The sequence below is a fragment of the Oncorhynchus clarkii genome, chromosome 20, assembly GCF_045791955.1.
Source record: "Oncorhynchus clarkii lewisi isolate Uvic-CL-2024 chromosome 20, UVic_Ocla_1.0, whole genome shotgun sequence".
In the NCBI taxonomy this organism is placed as follows: domain Eukaryota; kingdom Metazoa; phylum Chordata; class Actinopteri; order Salmoniformes; family Salmonidae; genus Oncorhynchus; species Oncorhynchus clarkii.
This window is the reverse complement of record NC_092166.1, coordinates 58,387,256-58,411,129: the sequence shown is the minus strand read 5'-3', so window position 1 is coordinate 58,411,129 and position 23,874 is coordinate 58,387,256. Positions and strand designations below refer to the sequence as shown.

The 23,874-nt window shown below is 44.8% G+C and overlaps 1 protein-coding gene across 2 annotated transcripts; it reads left to right on the top strand.

The window, feature by feature from the left end:
- The first annotated feature begins 1,819 nt into the window (after positions 1 to 1,819).
- On the top strand, positions 1,820 to 23,874 carry LOC139376592 (uncharacterized). 2 transcript variants are annotated; one of them, XM_071119360.1, is made up of 13 exons: positions 1,820 to 1,984; positions 4,361 to 4,403; positions 5,385 to 5,587; positions 5,870 to 5,951; positions 8,256 to 8,540; positions 10,990 to 11,198; positions 16,372 to 16,407; positions 16,876 to 16,956; positions 17,334 to 17,447; positions 18,800 to 18,844; positions 21,290 to 21,409; positions 21,525 to 21,688; positions 22,394 to 23,874. In XM_071119360.1, exons 2-12 carry the CDS (start codon positions 4,361 to 4,363, stop codon positions 21,642 to 21,644), a joined length of 1,338 nt encoding a protein of 445 aa, XP_070975461.1. In that variant the 5' UTR covers positions 1,820 to 1,984; the 3' UTR covers positions 21,645 to 21,688; positions 22,394 to 23,874. The 2 variants fall into 2 exon arrangements, with proteins under 2 accessions (XP_070975461.1, XP_070975462.1); XM_071119361.1 differs by lacking the exon at positions 18,800 to 18,844 and having other exon boundaries at positions 21,525 to 23,874.

Sequence of the window (23,874 nt, the reverse complement as noted above, 5' to 3'; positions counted from 1 at the left end):
CATGCGAAGGACAATAATTATATCCTTCGCGTCAGACTCATTAAAGAAAAAATAATTGTGCAGTTTGAGGTGAGTAATCGCTATTATGATATCCAGAAGCTCTTTTCGGTCATAAGAGACGGTAGCATCAACATTATGTACAAAATAAGTTACAAACAATGCGAAAAAACACACAAAATAGCACAATTGGTTAGGAGTCATTCCCTCCAGCAGCCATCCCCTCCGGTACCATTCTATTATGGGATTATAATGATGACAGAACTACGTGAGTTTGTATATTCAATTACGTGGTCGCACATTGAGTTTTGTGGTTGCAAGTACGATTTGCAAACGTGTAATTTATTTTTGCAAGCTTGTATCATGATTAACAACGGCGGCAAACTTGTAACTTGACATTTGAATACATTCAATACGATTTTCAAGTATAGTAAGTCCATTTACGAGTCCATTCACGGAAAAAAATATCAGAATTGAGCTGCTTGTCTAAATGCAGCCAGGGACAAGTGAATACAAATCAGTTCTTGTGTTCGTAGCAGTTTCCATGAATTTGAGTGGTTACATACACCACATGTTAAATGGCTATTAGACAGAGATAAGGAAACTCTTGCTGTAATCAAAGGGAAGGTACTACTGAAGGCCCCAGTATTCAGGCAGGCAGCTTGAAGCAGATGTGTATCACCATCCAGGCCCTTGTCACAGCATGCAGTGGCCTGATAGGGAGATGACAATAAATACATTAAGTCCTTAGTTTTGAGGTTATGTTCAGGTAAAACAATTTGGCTAATCTATACTTCCATATTTCCACGTCCTATTCTTGAACATCAAGGGGTATAAAATGTATTAGAATTCTGATAGACTTTGGTTTTTAATGTAAAGAAAGAATTTAATCGTATTATTATATGTAGTAGAAAGTGATGGGTTGGAAGAAGCCTACATAACCAACCCATAAAGTAAAATTTAACATCCATATATGGCCAGCTATGTAAACTTTAACATTGATTGATCCTGCAATAGATGTCGTTCAATTGGTGACATACATTTTTTTCTAAAAGTAACTGAATGTTACGCTACTGAGTTTGGATAATCCAAAAGTTACTTTACTGACTACAATTTTGGACAGGTAACTAGTAACTGTAATGGATTACATTTAGAAATGAACCTACCCAACCCTGGTTAATTGTTACATGATTAATTTAACCGGGTAACAATTAAACATTGTTATTTATCTAATTAACTAACTGTCATCAGATTAATGAAAGTGGAGTCATGGCATAAATTACAAATTAGTGGCTAATATGTGTACCCTACAATAAAGTGTAACCGAACACATCACTCTGGAGTCAGATGTTAACAGTGTAGTGAGGTATCAGTGACAGCCATAGAGTGAGTGCAATTGGCTTAGCCCAGTTGTCAGGGAGAGAGAGAAAAATAGGGGATCGTTTTTTTGCGAAAATTATGATTGTAGTTTTTTATTCTTTGGGGGTTAACAATTGTGTGGGTAGTTCAAGTAGTTAGCTACAATGCTACATGGCAAAAAAGTAATTAGCTAATGAAAATACTATGGAGATTTGAATTTAGTTAAACTACCACCTAGCTTCTGTGGATCTATTGCATGATAAAGACGAATAGCTTAACATTATAGCACATAAAACAAATTAATTTAACACCAATGTGCAGCTGTGTGGTTTAAAAAAACAGTAATATATAATACTGCCTAGACGAGTTACAACCCCAATATATAACCTACTGGCAGCGCAGTTGCTTCAAAACAGTGGATTGTCATCTAGGGTTTATAGTTTCGTTGGTCGGATGAGAAGTGCTTTGAAAACCGCTTCGGAGCATCAGAGCTCCGGCATCAATCGTACACTTGGCCTACTACTTACTATCCGCTGCCTATCGAGTCACCGCGTGACACTCCCGTCATAGATACATTGTTACGAGGAGAAAAACAGGGAAATAATCAACTACATTCTTTCCTATCAAGGTATGTAGCCTATAGGCCTACTACATATCGTCTGCATGCACAATAAGAATGTTTGTGCGATGGCCATGTTCATGGCTCATAATTCGATTTTTCATTGCAGCTGTCTGCTTTTTCCATGCAGCAGTAGCGGCTTTTAGTTTTATTTTGTCTATTTTTTTTTGGCAACACAGGCGAACAATAAACTCTCCTCCGTTGATCATGTTTTGTTGTTGCATTGCCTCGGTTAGTGATGTTTGTTATTTTTGTCGCATGGTGATTTGTGGTCTGGGCGCTTGCGTGCGAGCCTCTGTCTAGCAAGGAGAGGAGAGAGGTGGTTGTGGGTGTGTGCGGTTATATACCGTATGCGTGTGCATATTATTTTGTGTTGGGATTGCTTTCTACCGGTTGCACCGAGTCACACAGCGATTTAATCGTATTCTATCTACCCCTAACATCATGTTTAGCTTTTCATTGCTGAAAAGATCATCATATAGTAGATGTTCTTATTTTATATAAATCATCTCGATATGGTTCATCCTTGTTATTTTTTTTGTTATTGTTTTTTTTCCCGAGAGTTATTGTCGTCGTTCTCCCCTTCCCAAATGAAAGGCGCGGCACCCTCCGTAGATTTTACGGCCCCACGTGAACCGCTAGCTCTCTGGAGAGATAGCCGTTAGGCTCCTCACTGTAGCCTGATATTCTGTGGATCCTCAACAGGTTGAAAATGTTTCATATAGGCTTATCAGGCGCGAGAGATGCCAAAGAATAGCTAGCTGTATGTATGGCTTTACAATAATAATACAAATGAATACATAGTAATAATTGTAAAAAAAAATATATATATAACGTTATAAATTGCATGGGCTGTTGTGGCCCTGTAGGCCTATTGTAGAATTTTATGTAATCATGGAATCATTGTTTCATTATCTCTAATCATTATCTCTAATCGGTGCGGCAGGTAGCCTAGTGGTTAAAGCGTTGGGCCAGTAACCGAAAGGTTGCTGGATCGAAATCCCGAGCTGACAAGGCACTGTTCCTCGGCCGTCATTGTAAATCAGAATTGGTTCTTAACTGACTTGCCTAGTTAAATAACAAATCTCAATTGCATGTAAAATTGAATGGCGGGCCTTGTGTGACAATTATTAAACGATTGTTGTGGCCCACACATTTATGAAACGCGCACGACCCCACACCGCCCTTGACTTGACGGATGCGCTCCAAATTCAAAAGGATGCGGATCGCGTGCGCGCAAGGTGGTTGTGTGAGAGAAAGGACCACCAACATTACAATAACATGAATGGTTGTAAAGTCTGGTCGGAGACAGTGGAGGGGAGGTAGTTGTTTGACTGGCCAACGTTAACCAGGTAGCCGAACTCCTGGACCTATGGGCTCTGGTCAAAAGTAGTGCACTACTATTTTGTAAACTTACGTTTTATTTTAGAAAATAAAGACAAATGACATGGACAAAATGATTGCCACCCGGAGCACTTTGGCCAAGATAACGGCAGTCAAATGCTTATTGTTGCTATTGATGAGCTTGCTTCACCTTTTTACTGGTAATTTGGCCCACTCTTAAGCAGCGAACTGCTTGAATTCTTCCACGTTTGAGGGCTGCCCTCCACCTACTGCTGTTTTCAGATCTTGCCATAGGTTTTGAATGTGATTCAGGTCTGAACTAGACGCTGGCCTCTCCAGAACAGTCCAGTGTTTCATCTTGTACCATTCCTGGTTGCTCTTTTTTTGTCATGTGTTTGGGGTCATTGTCCTGCTGGACCCACAACGTTCAATGGAGACCCAGTTTTCGGACCCTGTGTTGAACATTGGAGTCCAAAACACCTGATGATCTGCTGAATTCATGATGACATAGCTGTGGTATACTGATTGGCCATATACCACAAACCCTCGAGGTGCCTTGTTGCTATTATAAACTGGTTGCCAACATAATTAGAGCAGAAAAACACATGTTTTGTCATACCCTTGGTTTACGGTCTGATGTACCACGGCTGTCAGCCAAAAGCATTCAGGGCTCGAACAACCCAGTTTATAAAGTTGTTTATAAAATATTTTATTAACTGGGTAGTTCGAGCCCTGAATGCTGATTGACTCTTTTAATTACGTTTATAACCAGTTTATAATAGCAATAAGTCACCTCGGAGGTTTGTAGTATATTGCCAATATACCACGGCTAAGGGCTGTATGTTGCACATGTTCAAGGTCCCCAGTACCAGAGGCAGCAAACAACCCCAGAGCGTGTTCTTTTCACTGATTTCTTCATTTGGTCGTTCTTTATTGATTCATCATCTGTCTGTGTTATACCCCCACAACGACCCGTTCACACTATAATTAATTATATTTCTGGTAATTTGTTCACAAAAAAAATCTCTATTTCCCACGCAGATGATGTGGAGTCTGTGGATCCTGTTGGGAACTCTCGGTGTGGGTGAGTCATTTATTTTCCATAATTTAAAATGTTTTATTTTTGAAGTACAAAATGTGGTACAAGTTTCGAACCTAAAGACGTATGTGGAAGTTTTAGCTTACTGTATTAGCTCTTTTACATTCCAATGAAATGTCATCCAGAAAACACGTCGATGAACAAATTCCTTAAGCAATAAAGCCCGAGGGGGTATGGTACATAGCCAAGGAGGAGGTCTGTTGACATTTCAAGATGAATAGGCTGCAATGTTAAAAGGTAAACTACTGTGTACAATAAGGCCTAACCTACACCATTATTGTACCTGTTAACTTTCACCTCACATTCGGCATTAGTCAGCAGCATAGGGCTCATAGGGTCTGTATAATGCACTACTTTTATCCAGGGTCCATATTGGAAACAGAGAAAATACATAATTAAAAGGGTTTCAATTTACAGTGTTTTAATCCTGTCTTTCTCACTCCATCTCCCCACCATCTCTCTCTGCCTCTCTATCTCCCCACCATCTCTCTCTGCCTCCCTATCTCCCCACCATCTCTCTCTGCCTCCCTATCTCCCCACCATCTCTCTCTGCCTCCCTATCTCCCCACCATCTCTCTCTGCCTCCCTATCTCCCCACCATCTCTCTCTGCCTCCCTATCTCCCCACCATCTCTCTCTGCCTCCCTATCTCCCCACCATCTCTCTCTGCCTCCCTATCTCCCCACCATCTCTCTCTGCCTCCCTATCTCCCCACCATCTCTCTCTGCCTCCCTATCTCCCCACCATCTCTCTCTGCCTCCCTATCTCCCCACCATCTCTCTCTGCCTCCCTATCTCCCCACCATCTCTCTCTGCCTCCCTATCTCCCCACCATCTCTCTCTACCTCCCTATCTCCCCACCATCTCTCTCTACCTCCCTATCTCCCCACCATCTCTCTCTGCCTCCCTATCTCCCCACCATCTCTCTCTGCCTCCCTATCTCCCCACCGTCTCTCTCTGTCTCTCAGATGGCTATGCGATGCACGACCTGCACGAGCGTCTGTCCCACGGGCGTCAGCTGAAGATCTACCTCCCGAAGAGCTCTTCAAAGCTGGAGTTCACCCCTGCTGCAGAGCCTGCGAAGACCTACCTGTACTGGGACCATGGTGCCCGGACCAACAAGGGCCGGGTGTCTGGGACAGGGACTGACAGGCGCTGGTATCTGGACAAGGTGACTGACTGACTCTTCAATTGTCCAAGTCAAATCTTCCCAAGGAGACAATAAAGTATATCATATCATACTACCAGACGTCCAATTGAGAGAGGGGAAGGGGGGGGAGGGGGTGTCCGCCTCTTAACAAAAAGGTCCACTTGATTTTGACCATTAGTAATACATTTACACAACCTCCGCTAATGTGATTATCATCCTCTATCTATCTCTTTAATTTAATTGCATTGTTTTTATTGTGAAGCAATTTTAAATGCACTTAGATTTGATCTTTGCCCTCTGAAGGTGACGTACGAGGACCAGGGAACCTACGTCCAGAGAGACCACTGGAACAAGGAGATCTCCTCACTCAAAGTGGCCGTGAACAGTGAGTGCAGGAGGGGGTGCACGGTGGGGTGGTGGGGAGTTTTTTCTTTTGCATGTTATTGAAATATTGTCCTTTGTTGTTGTCAGTTGGTGTACAGATCCTTCTTTGTTGTTGTCAGTTGGTGTACAGATCCTTCTTTGTTGTTGTCAGTTGGTGTACAGATCCTTCTTTGTTGTTGTCAGTTGGTGTACAGATCCTTCTTTGTTGTTGTCAGTTGGTGTACAGATCCTTCTTTGTTGTTGTCAGTTGGTGTACAGATCCTTCTTTGTTGTTGTCAGTTGGTGTACAGATCCTTCTTTGTTGTTGTCAGTTGGTGTACAGATCCTTCTTTGTTGTTGTCAGTTGGTGTACAGATCCTTCTTTGTTGTTGTCAGTTGGTGTACAGATCCTTCTTTGTTGTTGTCAGTTGGTGTACAGATCCTTCTTTGTTGTTGTCAGTTGGTGTACAGATCCTTCTTTGTTGTTGTCAGTTGGTGTACAGATCCTTCTTTGTTGTTGTCAGTTGGTGTACAGATCCTTCTTTGTTGTTGTCAGTTGGTGTACAGATCCTTCTTTGTTGTTGTCAGTTGGTGTACAGATCCTTCTTTGTTGTTGTCAGTTGGTGTACAGATCCTTTGGTGTACAGATCCTTCTTTGTTGTTGTCAGTTGGTGTACAGATCCTTCTTTGTTGTTGTCAGTTGGTGTACAGATCCTTCTTTGTTGTTGTCAGTTGGTGTACAGATCCTTCTTTGTTGTTGTCAGTTGGTGTACAGATCCTTCTTTGTTGTTGTCAGTTGGTGTACAGATCCTTCTTTGTTGTTGTCAGTTGGTGTACAGATCCTTCTTGCCTTTTTTGTCTCTCCCTTTCTCTCGCTCTCACTCTTGCTTGCTCCTTCACTCTTTCTCTCTCTTTCCACCTACTCGCTCTCACCCACCCCCCTCTCTCGTCTCTCATGTACTACCCCTCTCTTTCTTTCACTCTCTTCCTCTAATGCTAATTTTCCTCCTTACTTTCTCTCACCCCTTCATGTGCCTGCCCCATCTCTGTTTCCAACACCTCTCTCACCCCTTCATGTGCCTGCCCCATCTCTGTTTCCAACACCTCTCTCACCCCTTCATGTGCCTGCCCCATCTCTGTTTCCAACACCTCTCTCACCCCTTCATGTGCCTGCCCCATCTCTGTTTCCAACACCCCTCTCACCCCTTCATGTGCCTGCCCCATCTCTGTTTCCAACACCTCTCTCACCCCTTCATGTGCCTGCCCCATCTCTGTTTCCAACACCCCTCTCACCCCTTCATGTGCCTGCCCCATCTCTGTTTCCAACACCTCTCTCACCCCTTCATGTGCCTGCCCCATCTCTGTTTCCAACACCCCTCTCACCCCTTCATGTGCCTGCCCCATCTCTGTTTCCAACACCTCTCTCACCCCTTCATGTGCCTGCCCCATCTCTGTTTCCAACACCCCTCTCACCCCTTCATGTGCCTGCCCCATCTCTGTTTCCAACACCTCTCTCACCCCTTCATGTGCCTGCCCCATCTCTGTTTCCAACACCTCTCTCACCCCTTCTTCATGTGCCTGCCCCATCTCTGTTTCCAACACCTCTCTCACCCCTTCATGTGCCTGCCCCATCTCTGTTTCCAACACCTCTCTCACCCCTTCATGTGCCTGCCCCATCTCTGTTTCCAACACCTCTCTCACCCCTTCATGTGCCTGCCCCATCTCTGTTTCCAACACCTCTCTCACCCCTTCATGTGCCTGCCCCATCTCTGTTTCCAACACCCCTCTCACCCCTTCATGTGCCTGCCCCATCTCTGTTTCCAACACCTCTCTCACCCCTTCATGTGCCTGCCCCATCTCTGTTTCCAACACCTCTCTCACCCCTTCTTCATGTGCCTGCCCCATCTCTGTTTCCAACACCCCTCTCACCCCTTCATGTGCCTGCCCCATCTCTGTTTCCAACACCCCTCTCACCCCTTCATGTGCCTGCCCCATCTCTGTTTCCAACACCTCTCTCACCCCTTCATGTGCCTGCCCCATCTCTGTTTCCAACACCCCTCTCACCCCTTCATGTGCCTGCCCCATCTCTGTTTCCAACACCCCTCTCACCCCTTCATGTGCCTGCCCCATCTCTGTTTCCAACACCTCTCTCACCCCTTCATGTGCCTGCCCCATCTCTGTTTCCAACACCCCTCTCACCCCTTCATGTGCCTGCCCCATCTCTGTTTCCAACACCCCTCTCACCCCTTCATGTGCCTGCCCCATCTCTGTTTCCAACACCCCTCTCACTCGTAACACGTTCTCACACCTTTTCTCGCCCCACCAGCCAGGCATGAGTACCCGAAGTGTGTGGCGGGCGAGGACCTCTACATCTCATTGGAGGGCATTGACCTAGCCGACGCCCAACTCTCCTTCTCTGGCGCCGACGCCAATGTCACCCTGGTGCATGATGGGGCCGTGGTTGCCCAGGACCACCCGGACTACTGGAACCGGGTCAAGACCTACTCCACCAAGATCACCATCGAGAACGTCAACACCACGGACGTGGGTTACTACACGCTGAGGGACAGGAGAGACAGGGTGGTCTCCATCATCAGGATGGAACTCACAGGTGGGAGTGTGTGTGGGGGGCGTGTGTAAGGGGAGTGTGTGTGTGTGTGTGTGTTTTTTTTGCTGTGTCACCATGCGTTGTTAGTTGCTCCAAACCTTGGTCTGCATATATGCTGGCTGTTTCCCAAATGGCCTAGCCCCACATACCTAACCTCAACCCTGCCTGGGAGCAGCAACAGTAGGGTGTGTGTATATATGGTTCTCATCATAGACATAGAAGGGATTTTATTCTAGAATATAAATTGTGCTATTTACAGTGAGCTCCAAAAGTATTGGGATAGTGACACATTTTCTGTTGTTCTGGCTCTGTATTCCAGCACTTTGGATTTGAAATGATACAACGATGAAACTTCTACATTAATGTGGATGCTACCATGATTACGGATAGTTCTGAAAGAATTATTGGCATTGTTAGTTTCTCCAAACCTTGGTCTGCATATACGCTGGATATGTCCCAAATGGCACCCTATTTCCTCTAAAGAGCCCTATGGGCCCTGATCAAAAGGAGTGCACTAAATATGCAAAAGGGTGCCATTTGGTCTCCACAGACACTGGCTGGCTTTAAGTGGCTATCCAAGTATCTTATTACCCTGTCAATGGTCTTCACCACTCAGACTGCAATATGTGTCCCAAATGGCACCCTGTTCCCTATTAAGTGCACTACTGGTCAAATGTAATGCTTACATAGGTAATTGTGTTACATTTGGGACACATTCCATGAGTGTACAAACTGAAATAGAGGGACAAGGAATCCATTCTGGAATTGACTCAACTACTGTGTCCATTCGCAGGAATCAGAATTCCATAGAATTTGCCATCTTCACTCCTTCTGCCCACCAGCAGGCCTCCAAATCTTTTGAATATTCCATCTGCTGACTTGCAGGGAAGGGATAGGGCCAAAGGGCAGGGGTTTATTTGTTATTATGAACTGGGTAGTTAGAGCCCTGAATACATTTGAGTCATTTAGCAGACGCTCTTATCCAGAGCGACTTACAGTAGTGAGTACATACATATTCATACTTTTCCGTACTGGTCCCCCATGGGAATCAAACCCACAACCCTGACGTGGCAAGCGCCATGCTGTACCAACTGAGCCGTACAGGATAGGCTGAAATGCCTGGTATAATTAAGCAATAAGGCACAAGGAGGTGTGGTTTAGGCCAATATACCACGGCTAAGGGCTGTATCTAGGCACTCCGCATTGCGTTGTGCGTAAGAACAGCCCTTAGCCATGGTATATTGGCCATATACCACACCTCCTCTGGCCTTATTGCTTAATTATAGTAGGTCTGCTCTGCATACAAAAAGGATAGCAAAGAGCTGAATTCATTCTGACTGAGCACTCCTATTCTCCTGTTATGCTTGTTCACTCTGCCATCACTTTTCACTTCGTCTGCGTCCCTATGGGCCCTGAAGGGTATACTACGAAGCAGGACCAATGAGCGTGCTTTAATTTGAAACTTTTCTTCAACAATGTGCATATAAAGAGTCAAGTATTTATGTATGGCTCAGTTTAATCTCAATATGTTTTGCTGGTCATGTAAGAAAACCATGCATACATCAGAAACATGCCATGAGTGACATGGAATTCCAACCTATTTTAACTACCCTACAACCCTACACTCTTAGAAAATAATTGCTATCTAGAACCTTAAAACGGTTCTTCGGCTGCCCCCATAGGAGAGCCCTTTGAAGAACATTTTTGTTTTGTTTGCAGGTAAGAAGCCTTTTGGGTTCCATGTAAAATCCTTTCCACAGAGGATTCTACACGGAACCCGAAGAGTTCTAACTGGAACCAAAAAGGGTTCTATGAGGACAGCTGAAGAAGCCTTTTGGAACCCAAGTGGTTGTTTCTGATAAGGCACCTACACACACTTCAAATGGCCACCAGTCTCACTTCTACTGGTCTCTACTGTGTTTCTGTACTTGTATTTATTTTATTTATATTTAACTAGGCAAGTCAGTTAAGAACAAATTCTTATTTACAATGACAGCCTAGGAACAGTGGGTTAACTGCCTTGTTCAGAACAACAGATTTTTAGCTTGTCAGCTCGGGGATTCGACCTAGCAACCGTTAGGTTACTGGCCCAACACACTAACCACTAGGTTACCTGCCTCCCCCAAGCATGTATCAAGCATAGTCTTCTAATAAACATGCTTGTTGTGTCCTTTGCGCTAAATTATCACAGTCTGTATTTTAGTTGTATGCTTTTGGGGCTATTTGAGAAAGACCTCATAGGCACCTACAGTAACTGACTCTCTGAACTCTTTCTCTATTTTTGCTTTCCTGATTTCTCCCCTTTCTCTCCCTGTCTTTCACACCGACTCTCTCTTATTCTGTCGCACTCTTTCTCTGTCCTCCTCCCTCTCCTGCCTCCTACTCTCATTTCATCCCACCTTCCTCTCTCCCCCCTCCCTCCCTCCTCTGTCCCCTCTCTCTCCCCCTCCAGACCACCATGACTATGAAGCGGCTAACCCCCTCATGGCACTTCTCCTCCTGCTGGGGATCCCCGCAGGTATCTGCTGCTGTTGCCAGAAGAAGATCTTCAAGAAGAAAGCCCCCCACCCCACAGCCGTCCTCCAGGGGACCCCCGAGACTCTGCACCCTCCTCCCGGCTACAATATCCCTGGAGGGGTGTCCCCTGGACCTGGTGGCCCGGTAAGGGGTAGTTTGATGGTGGCTTGGCGAAATACCAAATGGCATCCTATTCCCTATTTAGTGCACTACTTTTGACCAAGCACCCCATAGGGCTCTAGTCAAAAGTAGTACACTATGTAGGGAATAGTGCCAAATGCTACCCTATATACTGTAGTGCGCTACTTTTGACCATGGCTGATGGTACCCTATTCCCTATTTAGTGGGCTCTGGTCAAAAGTACTGCACCGATGGGCTCTGGTCAAAAGTAGTTCACTTTATAGGGAATATGGCGTCGTTTGGGACACAACCCTTGTTATATACCCCTTTAGAAAGTATTCATACTCCTTGACTTTTGTTGTGTTAAAGCCTGAATTCCAAATGGATTGAATATATATTATTTTCTCTCTCACCCATCTACACACAATACCCCATAATGGCAAAGTGAAAACATGTTTTTAGACATTTTTCCACATTTATTGAAAATGAAATACAAAAATATCTAATTTACATATTGTGGTATTCACACCCTTGAGTCAATACATGTTAGAATCTCCTTTGGCTGTGATTACAGCTGTGAGTCTTTCTGGGTAAGTCTAAGATCTTTACACACCTGGATTGTACAATATTACCATATTATTATTTTTAAAATTCTCCAAGCTCTGTCAAGTTGGTTGTTGATCATTGCTAGACAGCCATAGATCAGCCAAGTCTTGCCATAGATTTTCAAGTTAACTGTAACTCTGCCATTAAGGAACATTCAATGGCGTCTTCGTAAACATCTCCAGTGTATATTTGGCATTGTGTTTTAGGTTATTGTCCTGCTGAAAGGTGAATTCATCTCCCAGTGTCTGTTGGAAAGCAGACTGAACCAGGTTTTCCTCTAGGATTTTGCCTGTGCTTAGCTCCATTCCGTTGAAGAAAATGGGTGTATTGATACTCCATCCAAAGTGTAATTAATATCACCATGCTCAAAGGGACATTTTTCTTATATCTTTTTTTAACCTTTATTTAACTAGGAAGGTCAGTTAAGAACAAATTCTTATTTTCAATGAAGACCTAGGAACAGTGGGTTAACTGCCTTGTTCAGGGGCAGAATGACAGATTTAGCACCTTATCAGCTTGGGGATTCGATCTTGCAACCTTTCGGTTACTTGTCCAACGCTCTAACCACTAGGCTACGCTGCCGCCCCTACACTCTAACCACTAGGCTACCTGCCGCCCCTACACTCTAACCACTAGGCTACGCTGCCGCCCCTACACTCTAACCACTAGGCTACGCTGCCGCCCCTACACTCTAACCACTAGGCTACGCTGCCGCCCCTACACTCTAACCACTAGGCTACGCTGCCGCCCCTACACTCTAACCACTAGGCTACGCTGCCGCCCCTACACTCTAACCACTAGGCTACGCTGCCGCCCCTACACTCTAACCACTAGGCTACGCTGCCGCCCCTACACTCTAACCACTAGGCTACGCTGCCGCCCCTACACTCTAACCACTAGGCTACGCTGCCGCCCCTACACTCTAACCACTAGGCTACGCTGCCGCCCCTACACTCTAACCACTAGGCTACGCTGCCGCCCCTACACTCTAACCACTAGGCTACGCTGCCGCCCCTACACTCTAACCACTAGGCTACGCTGCCGCCCCTACACTCTAACCACTAGGCTACGCTGCCGCCCCTACACTCTAACCACTAGGCTACGCTGCCGCCCCTACACTCTAACCACTAGGCTACGCTGCCGCCCCTACACTCTAACCACTAGGCTACGCTGCCGCCCCTACACTCTAACCACTAGGCTACGCTGCCGCCCCTACACTCTAACCACTAGGCTACGCTGCCGCCCCTACACTCTAACCACTAGGCTACGCTGCCGCCCCTACACTCTAACCACTAGGCTACGCTGCCGCCCCTACACTCTAACCACTAGGCTACGCTGCCGCCCCTACACTCTAACCACTAGGCTACGCTGCCGCCCCTACACTCTAACCACTAGGCTACGCTGCCGCCCCTACACTCTAACCACTAGGCTACGCTGCCGCCCCTACACTCTAACCACTAGGCTACGCTGCCGCCCCTACACTCTAACCACTAGGCTACGCTGCCGCCCCTACACTCTAACCACTAGGCTACGCTGCCGCCCCTACACTCTAACCACTAGGCTACGCTGCCGCCCCTACACTCTAACCACTAGGCTACGCTGCCGCCCCTACACTCTAACCACTAGGCTACGCTGCCGCCCCTACACTCTAACCACTAGGCTACGCTGCCGCCCCTACACTCTAACCACTAGGCTACGCTGCCGCCCCTACACTCTAACCACTAGGCTACGCTGCCGCCCCTACACTCTAACCACTAGGCTACGCTGCCGCCCCTACACTCTAACCACTAGGCTACGCTGCCGCCCCTACACTCTAACCACTAGGCTACGCTGCCGCCCCTACACTCTAACCACTAGGCTACGCTGCCGCCCCTACACTCTAACCACTAGGCTACGCTGCCGCCCCTACACTCTAACCACTAGGCTACGCTGCCGCCCCTACACTCTAACCACTAGGCTACGCTGCCGCCCCTACACTCTAACCACTAGGCTACGCTGCCGCCCCTACACTCTAACCACTAGGCTACGCTGCCGCCCCTACACTCTAACCACTAGGCTACGCTGCCGCCCCTACACTCTAACCACTAGGCTACGCTGCCGCCCCTACACTCTAACCACTAGGCTACGCTGCCGCCCCTACACTCTAACCACTAGGCTACGCTGCCGCCCCTACACTCTAACCACTAGGCTACGCTGCCGCCCCTACACTCTAACCACTAGGCTACGCTGCCGCCCCTACACTCTAACCACTAGGCTACGCTGCCGCCCCTACACTCTAACCACTAGGCTACGCTGCCGCCCCTACACTCTAACCACTAGGCTACGCTGCCGCCCCTACACTCTAACCACTAGGCTACGCTGCCGCCCCTACACTCTAACCACTAGGCTACGCTGCCGCCCCTACACTCTAACCACTAGGCTACGCTGCCGCCCCTACACTCTAACCACTAGGCTACGCTGCCGCCCCTACACTCTAACCACTAGGCTACGCTGCCGCCCCTACACTCTAACCACTAGGCTACGCTGCCGCCCCTACACTCTAACCACTAGGCTACGCTGCCGCCCCTACACTCTAACCACTAGGCTACGCTGCCGCCCCTACACTCTAACCACTAGGCTACCTGCCGCCCCTACACTCTAACCACTAGGCTACGCTGCCGCCCCTACACTCTAACCACTAGGCTACGCTGCCGCCCCTACACTCTAACCACTAGGCTACGCTGCCGCCCCTACACTCTAACCACTAGGCTACGCTGCCGCCCCTACACTCTAACCACTAGGCTACGCTGCCGCCCCTACACTCTAACCACTAGGCTACCTGCCGCCCCTACACTCTAACCACTAGGCTACGCTGCCGCCCCTACACTCTAACCACTAGGCTACGCTGCCGCCCCTACACTCTAACCACTAGGCTACGCTGCCGCCCCTACACTCTAACCACTAGGCTACGCTGCCGCCCCTACACTCTAACCACTAGGCTACGCTGCCGCCCCTACACTCTAACCACTAGGCTACGCTGCCGCCCCAGCGTACATTCAACTTATGCTTTTTTTTTTTTTTTTACCCATCTACCAATAGGTGCCCTACCTTGCGAGGCATTGGAAAACTTCCCTGGTCTTTGTGGTTGAATATGAGTTTGAAATTCACAGATTGAATGAGGAACCTTAACAGATAATTGTAGATGTGGGGTACAGAGATGAGGTAGTCATTTAAAAAGTATGTTGAACACAATTATTGCACACAGGGTCCATGCAATTTATTATTTGACTTGTTAAAGCACATTTGAACTCTTTAACTTATTTCGGCTTGTCATAACAAATTGGTTGAATACATTTTTTATTCATTTGTAAAAATGCCTGAAAACATAATACCATTTTGACGTGTGGGCAAGTGACACACAATCTCAATTTAATCCATCTTAAATTCAGGCTGTAACACAACAAAATGTGGAAAAAGGTCACGGGCTGTGAATACTTTCTGAAATGCACTGTACATAATACTACATGCCATGTAGTACCCACTTTGGTCACACTTTATGGTCATAACCATGTCATAACAACTGACGTTATGTGTCATAACACATTATAATATGGTCATAACACTGTCATGTATGGAACACTGTTTGTATGTCATGATCCATATATTTAGACTTGTTGTGACATATACTGCGTTATTTTATGGCTGGTTATGACACCTACATAAGAGTGTCAAAACCTACCACACAAGGCAAAACATTCCATTACACCACAGCCTACATGTCAACAGTATGTTTATGTGATATATATATATATATATATATATATATATATATATTGTTTTTATTTGACCATATTAAATGATCATTGTTCTTGCGCACACATGAATGATGACTAGGATGAATGCAGTAGCAGATTTCAGGAGCAGGACAAGACTCTCTTTTTGACTGAATACTAATTGATATAAGGGCATGTACGTGATAGGCCTCTCTGGTTAATCATGATTATGATGTCATAATGCTTCTTGGACAGTGTCATAAAGTGTATTTTCTTAGTCCAAGTAAAGTGACACAGGATGGTCATAATGCTTTTTTGACAGCGTCATACAGTGTATTATCTAGTTATATAAAATATGTTGGAAAAAAACACGACTGTAAAGAATTGAGTACAACAACAACAAATGATTTAAGGAACAAGCTTTCAAACGAAGGGAAACTTGTTGGCAGGGGGGGAAATTATTGAAATAAATACTTGTCAGAACAGGTGTAAATATATGCGTCATGAAAGTGTTATGACCATATGACAAGTTATGTAATCTGTTATGACTGTGTCATAACGTGTTATGACACAACGTGTTATGACACTGGGTGTCAAGTAAAGTGTTACCGACACTTTTATCCAAAGCATTTTAAGGTATGGGGGGGGGTGTCGTGAATCAGACCCACTACCCTGCCGTTGCAAGCACCACGGTCTACCAACTGAGCTACAGAGGACCACACGTTGCCTTTATGTTCCTCATGTCTCCCCTCTCACTCCTTGATGTACGATCGCAGTAAGGTTTTGTGAATGAACGGTCGATAATAACATAAATTGTGTTTTTGTTGTGATGGTTGCAGGTATTTTATCATGGCCCAGGCCCAGATCCTAACATGGTACGTGATGCAATTTATTATTACTCAATTAACTACACTGTGGTGTGTGTGTGTGGTTGGTTATCGGCTTTGTGTCACTAATCTGAACGACAAGCAATAATGCCTTCCGTATGTACATCATTTTCTTATTTCCGTCTTAGTCATGTCATGAGCACTGTGCGTGTAGCATGCGTGTATTGGAGTAGAAGTCCCTATGTCTATCTGTGGGTATCCATGTACAGTATCTGTGTATGTTCAGGTTGTGTATGAGTATATACTGTCATGGATATGTAGTCTAAGCAGGGATGGAAATTAAGCTAGCCCGAGTCTAGTACTTTTCAGACTGGGCTAGTAGTAAATAGGCCAAACATTGCATGGCACAGATTTGGACCCCAAATCGTTAAATTCCATCCCTGAATATGATTATATAAAAGTAGATTTCAGTCCCTCTGTCTAACTGTAGGAACTGTGGTGCTCCTCCATGTACAGGGAGGTTACCCCCAGGTCTACTCTCCCCCCAACCCTGGGATGCCTGGCCAGCCTCAGTGGACTGGACCCCCATTCCAACCAGTGAGTCAATCCATTCATCTCTCCTCTCTCTCCTTCACGCCTTCTCTCTCTCCATCTGTACATTTGATCACTTAGCAGCACAACTGTAAGGTCTGAAAACAAAGGAGCTGGGGAGAAAATGTCTGGCCTCATGGCACCTCATTCCCTTTATAGTGTGCTACTTTTGACCAGGGCCCATAGGGTGCTATTTGTGACACATCCACTCTCTGTACAGGAGGATTGGGGCTGAGTTAGGGGCTGTGACTCTACACTAACCTTCCAGGAATAAGGTTCTGTCTGTCCCAGTTGATTAATACTCTCAATTGGCCAATATTCATCAACAAGCAATATTCCTCTGTGTGTGTGAGACGGTGTTGTTTTGCTGTGTTTTGTTTCAGGGGTTCAACCCAGGCTACCACCCACAGGACCCTATGTACCCCCCCGCCCAGCCCCTGCAGTGGAACGGCCCGCCGCCCAACCAGCCACAGTATAACCCTGGTGTTCCTCCTATGGTATGTCTCTCTACTCTACCATACACTCTTCTATTATATTATTCTCCTCTACTCTGTTCTATTCTACTATAATCTGTTCTAGTCTACTCTGTTCTATTCTACAATACTACACTGCTCAAAAAAATTGGGATTTGGAGTCACACTCAAAATTTAAGTGGAAAACCACACTACAGGCTGATCCAACTTTGATGTAATGTCCTTAAAACAAGTCAAAATGAGGCTCAGTAGTGTGTGTGGCCTCCACGTGCCTGTCTGACCTCCCTACAACGCCTGGGCATGCTCCTGATGAGGTGGCGGATGGTCTCCTGAGGGATCTCCTCCCAGACCTGGACTAAAGCATCCGCCAACTCCTGGACAGTCTGTGGTGCAACGTGGCGTTGGTGGATGGAGCGAGAAATGATGTCCCAGATGTGCTCAATTGGATTCAGGTCTGGGGAACGGGCGGGCCAGTCCATAGCATCAATGCCTTCCTCTTGCAGGAACTGCTGACACACTCCAGCCACATGAGGTCTAGCATTGTCTTGCATTAGGAGGAACCCAGGGCCAACCACACCATCATATGGTCTCACAAGGGGTCTGAGGATCTCATCTCGATACCTAATGGCAGTCAGGCTACCTCTGGCGAGCACATGGAGGGCTGTGCGGCCCCCCAAAGAAATGCCACCCCACACCATGACTGTCCCACCACCAAACTGGTCATGCTGGAGGATGTTGCAGGCAGCAGAACTTGCTAATTGCTAATTGCCTATAATTTCCACCTGTTGTCTATTCCATTTGCACAACAGCATGTGAAAATTATTGTCAGTGTTGCTTCCTAAGTGGACAGTTTGATTTCACAGAAGTGTGATTGACTTGGAGTTACATTGTGTTGTTTGTGTTCCCTTTATTTTTTTGAGCAGTGTATATTCTATTGTACCATTCCACTCTGTTTTATTCTACTCTACTCTAATCTTTTCTACTCTACTCTGTTATATTCTACTCTACCGTGCTATATTCTATTCCACTCTACTGTGTTATATTCTACTTTACTATAATCTTTTCTACTCTACCCTGTTCTATTCTACCCTACTATATTCTATTCTACTAGTCTACTCTACTCTGTTATGTTCTACTTTATTCTAATCTTTTCTATCCTGTTCTATTCTACCCTACTATATTCTATTCTACTATTCTATTCTACCTCTGTTCTATTCTACTCTAATCTTTTCTACTCTACTCCGTTCTATTCTACTTTACTTTCTATACCCTATTCTACCATATTTGGTTATATTATTGAAAACTCTACTCAGCCTCTACTCCTATTCCCTCTATTCTACAATCTATCTCACGCTGCCTTCCTTCTGACCCCTAAGTGGAGTGGGCCGCCTAACCAGTATCAGTATCCCATGGCTCCGATGGTATATATCTACTCTACTTAACCATAGTCTAGTGTCTCTTCCCAGTCCTCCCCATCACCCTTGTCCTCTGTGTCAACAGATGTCAAATCTTAATTTGACTCTATTCGTCGCTGGAGGAAAATAATCCAGCAGTAGGTTTTGAATATCTGAATAAATATTTAGAATCGCCACCAGGGGGCAGCTGGAAGCGGTGTTTGTGAGCAATGCCTTACCGTACGTACCTACATTGTACCTTATGTAGGCTACGTACAGGCTACAGGGCATCTCGTGTGAATTCTTATGTGAATTATAATAAATTGACATTTGTAGGGGGTAGATGTATTTTTAGTTTGGGAAAATCATTTTTCAGATTAATTGTTTTATTATATGTTGAAGGCAAGCAATAGGCAGAATAAATTATACATTTCCTCAGTGTCTGTGTGGTCCAGAGGTCACAGCCACTGACCATAGCACACATATGCCAGAGTCGGCATGGGTTTTAATCCGGCCCGCTGCATATGGGGCAGGGTAGCCTAGTGGTTAGAGCGTTGGACTAGTAACTGGAAGGTTGCAAGTTCAAACCCCTGAGCTGTCATTCCTAGGCTGTCATTGAAAATAAGAATTTGTTCTTAACTGACTTGCCTAGTTAAATAAAGGTAAAAAAATGGATGAATGTCTATTTTTGACACGTTAAAGCAGAAATAATTCAAAGGTTACCAGTTTAGGCATTCTTTCTGAGTGGTTACGGTTAGGGCTATGGTTGAGGAAAGGCTTAAAAGAACAAAAAAAATGAAAAACTACGCGGCGATGTTTCATCAGTATTTATAGTATTCTTCGTGCCTGTGAAAGTATAGTGAACTGCAGTGGTCTAAGCAGCATGCTCCAACTCTGAACCTAATGAGTTTGTGCCCAGTGCTGGGTGAGATAGTGACCTGATCCTACATTAGGCCCACAAGTGAATTGCATTTATTTCAATAAGTAAAGCAAATAGTCTAATCATTTACATATTATAGAAAAGTATCTCAGCTCAACAAAAATCATCTTTGGATAGGCTCAAATGCCTAAACATCTTGACAGCTTTACGAAGTTAAATATTAAAGCCACACAATACAGGCTTTCAAACCACACCAAAGACCAGAACTATACTGACAAATTATACATAGCTTAACTATAAAACGTGGATGAGAGGGCGAACATACGGTAGGTAGTCTTACATCTGTCAATCAACTGATGGCCCAAATCAGCTGATCAACTCAGCCAGGGAAACACAGAAGCCTGTTATCAGTTCTCACTCCATTCCACTCCATTCCACTCCACTCCACTCTTTCATTATGTGATAATGGATAGGCTAATGGGTAGTCTACAGAATGTAGCCTATTGGAATATAATCCTATTGCAACCGTCAATGGCACTAGATTATCGCCAGCGGATGTCTTGTTATACCATCAATATGCGCTAAATTCCCCCGCACAGCTGATCGCAATTGCAACCATTAGTAGTCACCTCATTACTGTTCCCTAAAGGATCGGTGGTCCTTAGTCCTGCTTGCAATCAAAGTCTTTCGAGATATGTTTCCCTCTGGTTGGTATTGTAATCGGAACAATTGAGTTATTTTTGAACAGACTAAGGGCGATGTATCTATTTAACGAGCATTCCGTACGATAAAAAGAAAGTATTTCATAGTTTACCACGGCAAATCTACTGTGGCATTTTACCCCACACTTTTTGAATGAACGGAAAACTAATGTTGGTGTAGCCGACTGCTATTATTTTATTTGTTTCCTATGTAGGTTATCCAAAAGTGTCTGGTATGGTCATTTGTTATCACGATCGACTGTCCTTGAAATGGGTAAATAAATCAAGTCAATCGGGGGGATTGAGTTCTTTGTGCCATCAGAGTGTGGGCCGGGAATCAAACCCAAGCCGACACCATAGACATTTATGTACGCACTGAAGAAAGCAGCCCTAACCGTTAGACCACCCCAGGGCACAATTAAAAATGTTGACCTGATAAACTTGACACTTGTACGTCGTCGCCAAGTAGAGACCAATATCTATCTTGTGTTATTAGGCTATATAAAACGACAGATGTTGATGTGTATGGCTTCATTACATTTGAATGTTGTAGTAACAGGGCCTAGGTCTAGCGTTTGAGCGAGAGAGAGAAAATGATTTTGATAGCAAACTCTGATCCCAATGACTGGACTGTCCCCTCATGGAAGGAAAGATTACTGCTCTTTTTTTCAGGGACTGTCGAGGCTCATTCAAATTTTTTGATGCAGCAGGAAAATTCTTAGCGACAAAAGAGTGATCAAGTTAAGAACTGACATCTGTATCTGTCATACGCTGCTCCGGTTTGGATCCTTCTCATCTCAGTGTGTAGTTTGTGTGTGTGTGTGTGTGTGTGTGTGTGTGTGTGTGTGTGTACATGACCTGTATTTGTGTGACTAATTGTGTGTGTTTCAGGGGTATGCTCCAGTGATGTATAGTGCCATGCCTCCAGGTGAGCCAGTGAAGGAGGAGATAAAGATGGAGAACATGTCTCCTGCTGATCCCCTCCTCGCCCACCCCCCACAACCCCCCCAGGTCAGTCCTCTCTCTCTCTCTGTCTTTTTCTTGCTCGCTCTCTCTCCGTCCCACAAATACACACTTGCTTACTTTATCGATACATGGTTTTCAACTCTCAACCTTCACTCCTTAGGCGTCATCGCCCTCCGCCCCCGTGCCTGCCTCTGACGTCCTCCACTCCTCGGACAGAGCCTACCAGTTTAACATCGACACAGGAAAGAACACCACCACCAACACCACCAACTTCCTGTAGAACACCACCCAATGGCCCAATCAGGAGTGAGCGGCCTTTTCAACGTAATGGGGGCTCGTCCCAATACGTCTCAATTGCTTCCTTTCCTCGTCTCCTTTCCTCGTTGCTTTCCCTGTGTGACCACTGATATTAATGGGAGGTATAAACCATGGGGGCTGTTTGCGATTCAATTTAGGGAGGTGTTAAACAAGAGAAGTGCTAATGAATTTACCAACGAAAATGCAGTGATCCATTCTCACAACAACAACAAAAAACAGCTGACATAACTAGGGCTGTGTTTTTATTCACTGTGGTTTTTTTTACCCCCTACCCCTTTCACATAAACAAACAAAGGTAACAAAATGTAAAAATAAGGGGTTTTGTCTCTGTGTAAATGGGGTATTAGTGAAGGAAAGGAGATAAGGAAAGTAGGCAATTGGAATATGCCCCTATTTCCTGTATAGGGACAGGAAGTGTCCATTAGCTGTGATACAGAGCCTGTCAAAATGGCTGAAACGGACAATGGAAGCATGGGATTGGTGCAAGAATGGCTGAAGGTAGTTACCACCATATTCCCTGTCCATTTATTTTAAATATACTAGGGGGATTGTACGAGTGCACACTTCGGGAGAAGGGTAGAAAATTGGAATGTAGCCAGAGTCTAGGGGCGAGGGTTGGGAAGGCAGTAGAAAAGGTTGGTTATGTTACATTTATTGTTTTAATCGTGTAGCCTTAGATTTTTCTAACTTGTCTTTTTTTAAACTCAACAGTAAAGATGGTATCTATGAAACACTCCAACTGCCAACCATCTCGCAAAAAAACAAACACGATCATTATCCAACCAGAGAACCTACATCACACCCAGCCATGATCCAATCAGATGGTACCAGGAAAACTCATCATCACTCTGGATAGACAAAGCAAAGCTCTCTATAAACAAGTATATACATGTAAATACAATCACAAATGCCTTTATGTTCCAAAGTTTAGTTTGTCATTATATGCATGATGGACCATTTTAGTACTTTATATGAAACTACTGTCATTTCAACCGGGTATGCAGAGTTAATTAACTGTTTTGGCAGCTTATGATTAAAAACAATTGGGAAGCGGGTGCTATTCTATTAGGCCCAAATAGCCCCCTATTCCTTACATAGTGAACTACTTTTGACCCGAGTAAATGTCATTCCTGTGCATCTGTTCTCTTGTATTGTCATCACGTTAGGTTGAACACGGACAGTTTTGTAGCGTCAACAAGGCTAACAGAGGCTTATGAGTTCCACAAGAGCCTATGCAAATCACAAAGTTGGAATAGTTACCACTTTATTACTGTATATAATCAGCCATGTTAATATGAATTATATTAATATATGAATATTAATTATGTTAAAATATGTAGTATGTATAAATATTCAAGGAACATTTTAATTTGCGGTGTACAAACTTAACATGATGAACAGCAATGACATTTACGCTAACGGGCGACGAGCATTTCCAGACCATGTGACCTGACCAGAAAAATTTCCTGGCCTAGTTCTTTGTTCTCATCATTACATCGTCGTTAGTCATCTTTCAACCCCATTGCAATGTGACACTGCCAAGGAACCAGAGTTGGCATTCTACCTCTCATTCCTTCATCTATGCACATATAGGCTCTACTCCAATATCCACACTATCATACCACTTAGAATGAAGCCATGGATGTGTCCAAAATGGCACCCTATTCTCTATAAAAATGTATTACTTTTGACCAGGGCCCAAGTGTATTAAGGTTACTCTACCACTGCATTTGTTTTTTTGTCGGTTACCAATACCCTCATGAGCTGTAAACAAACTTGCTACTCCAGGGACATATTCATTAGTGTAGACTAGTGAAATGTGTTTCAATGGAATTGTGTCGTGTTGTAAAGCGTTTGGAGTTAACAGTTTCCGTTGCAAATGTTTCGCTAGTTTGCTACGGTGTGCGCAGTGCGCTAATGATTACAACCCAGGCTCCCGATACTATTTTTTTTATTTACATTTTGTTACCTCACTCTTTAGGGATACCACATGAGCTTTTGGAGTAACTTTTAAAGCAATCTTACAGAACGTCTTTTCTCACTTTGTAACTGTCTAGATGATTTCCAAAGCAATATCATTAGACCTTGTGGAATGTTTCGTTTGTTTTTATTCTATGAATATCGTTAGCATTTATAGTAGAATAGTCTGTAGGACATGCACATATTCACCTCAATAAACATAATACAAAATC

Coding starts and splice junctions, on each gene's coding strand:
- LOC139376592 (XM_071119360.1), top strand. CDS start 4,361: ATGATGTGGAGTCTGTGGATCCTGTTGGGAACTCTCGGTGTGG. Junction 16,408..16,875: donor CAGGCCCAGATCCTAACATG/GTACGTGATGCA, acceptor CTCCATGTACAG/GGAGGTTACCCCCAGGTCTA. Junction 18,845..21,289: donor AGTATCCCATGGCTCCGATG/GTATATATCTAC, acceptor TGTGTGTTTCAG/GGGTATGCTCCAGTGATGTA.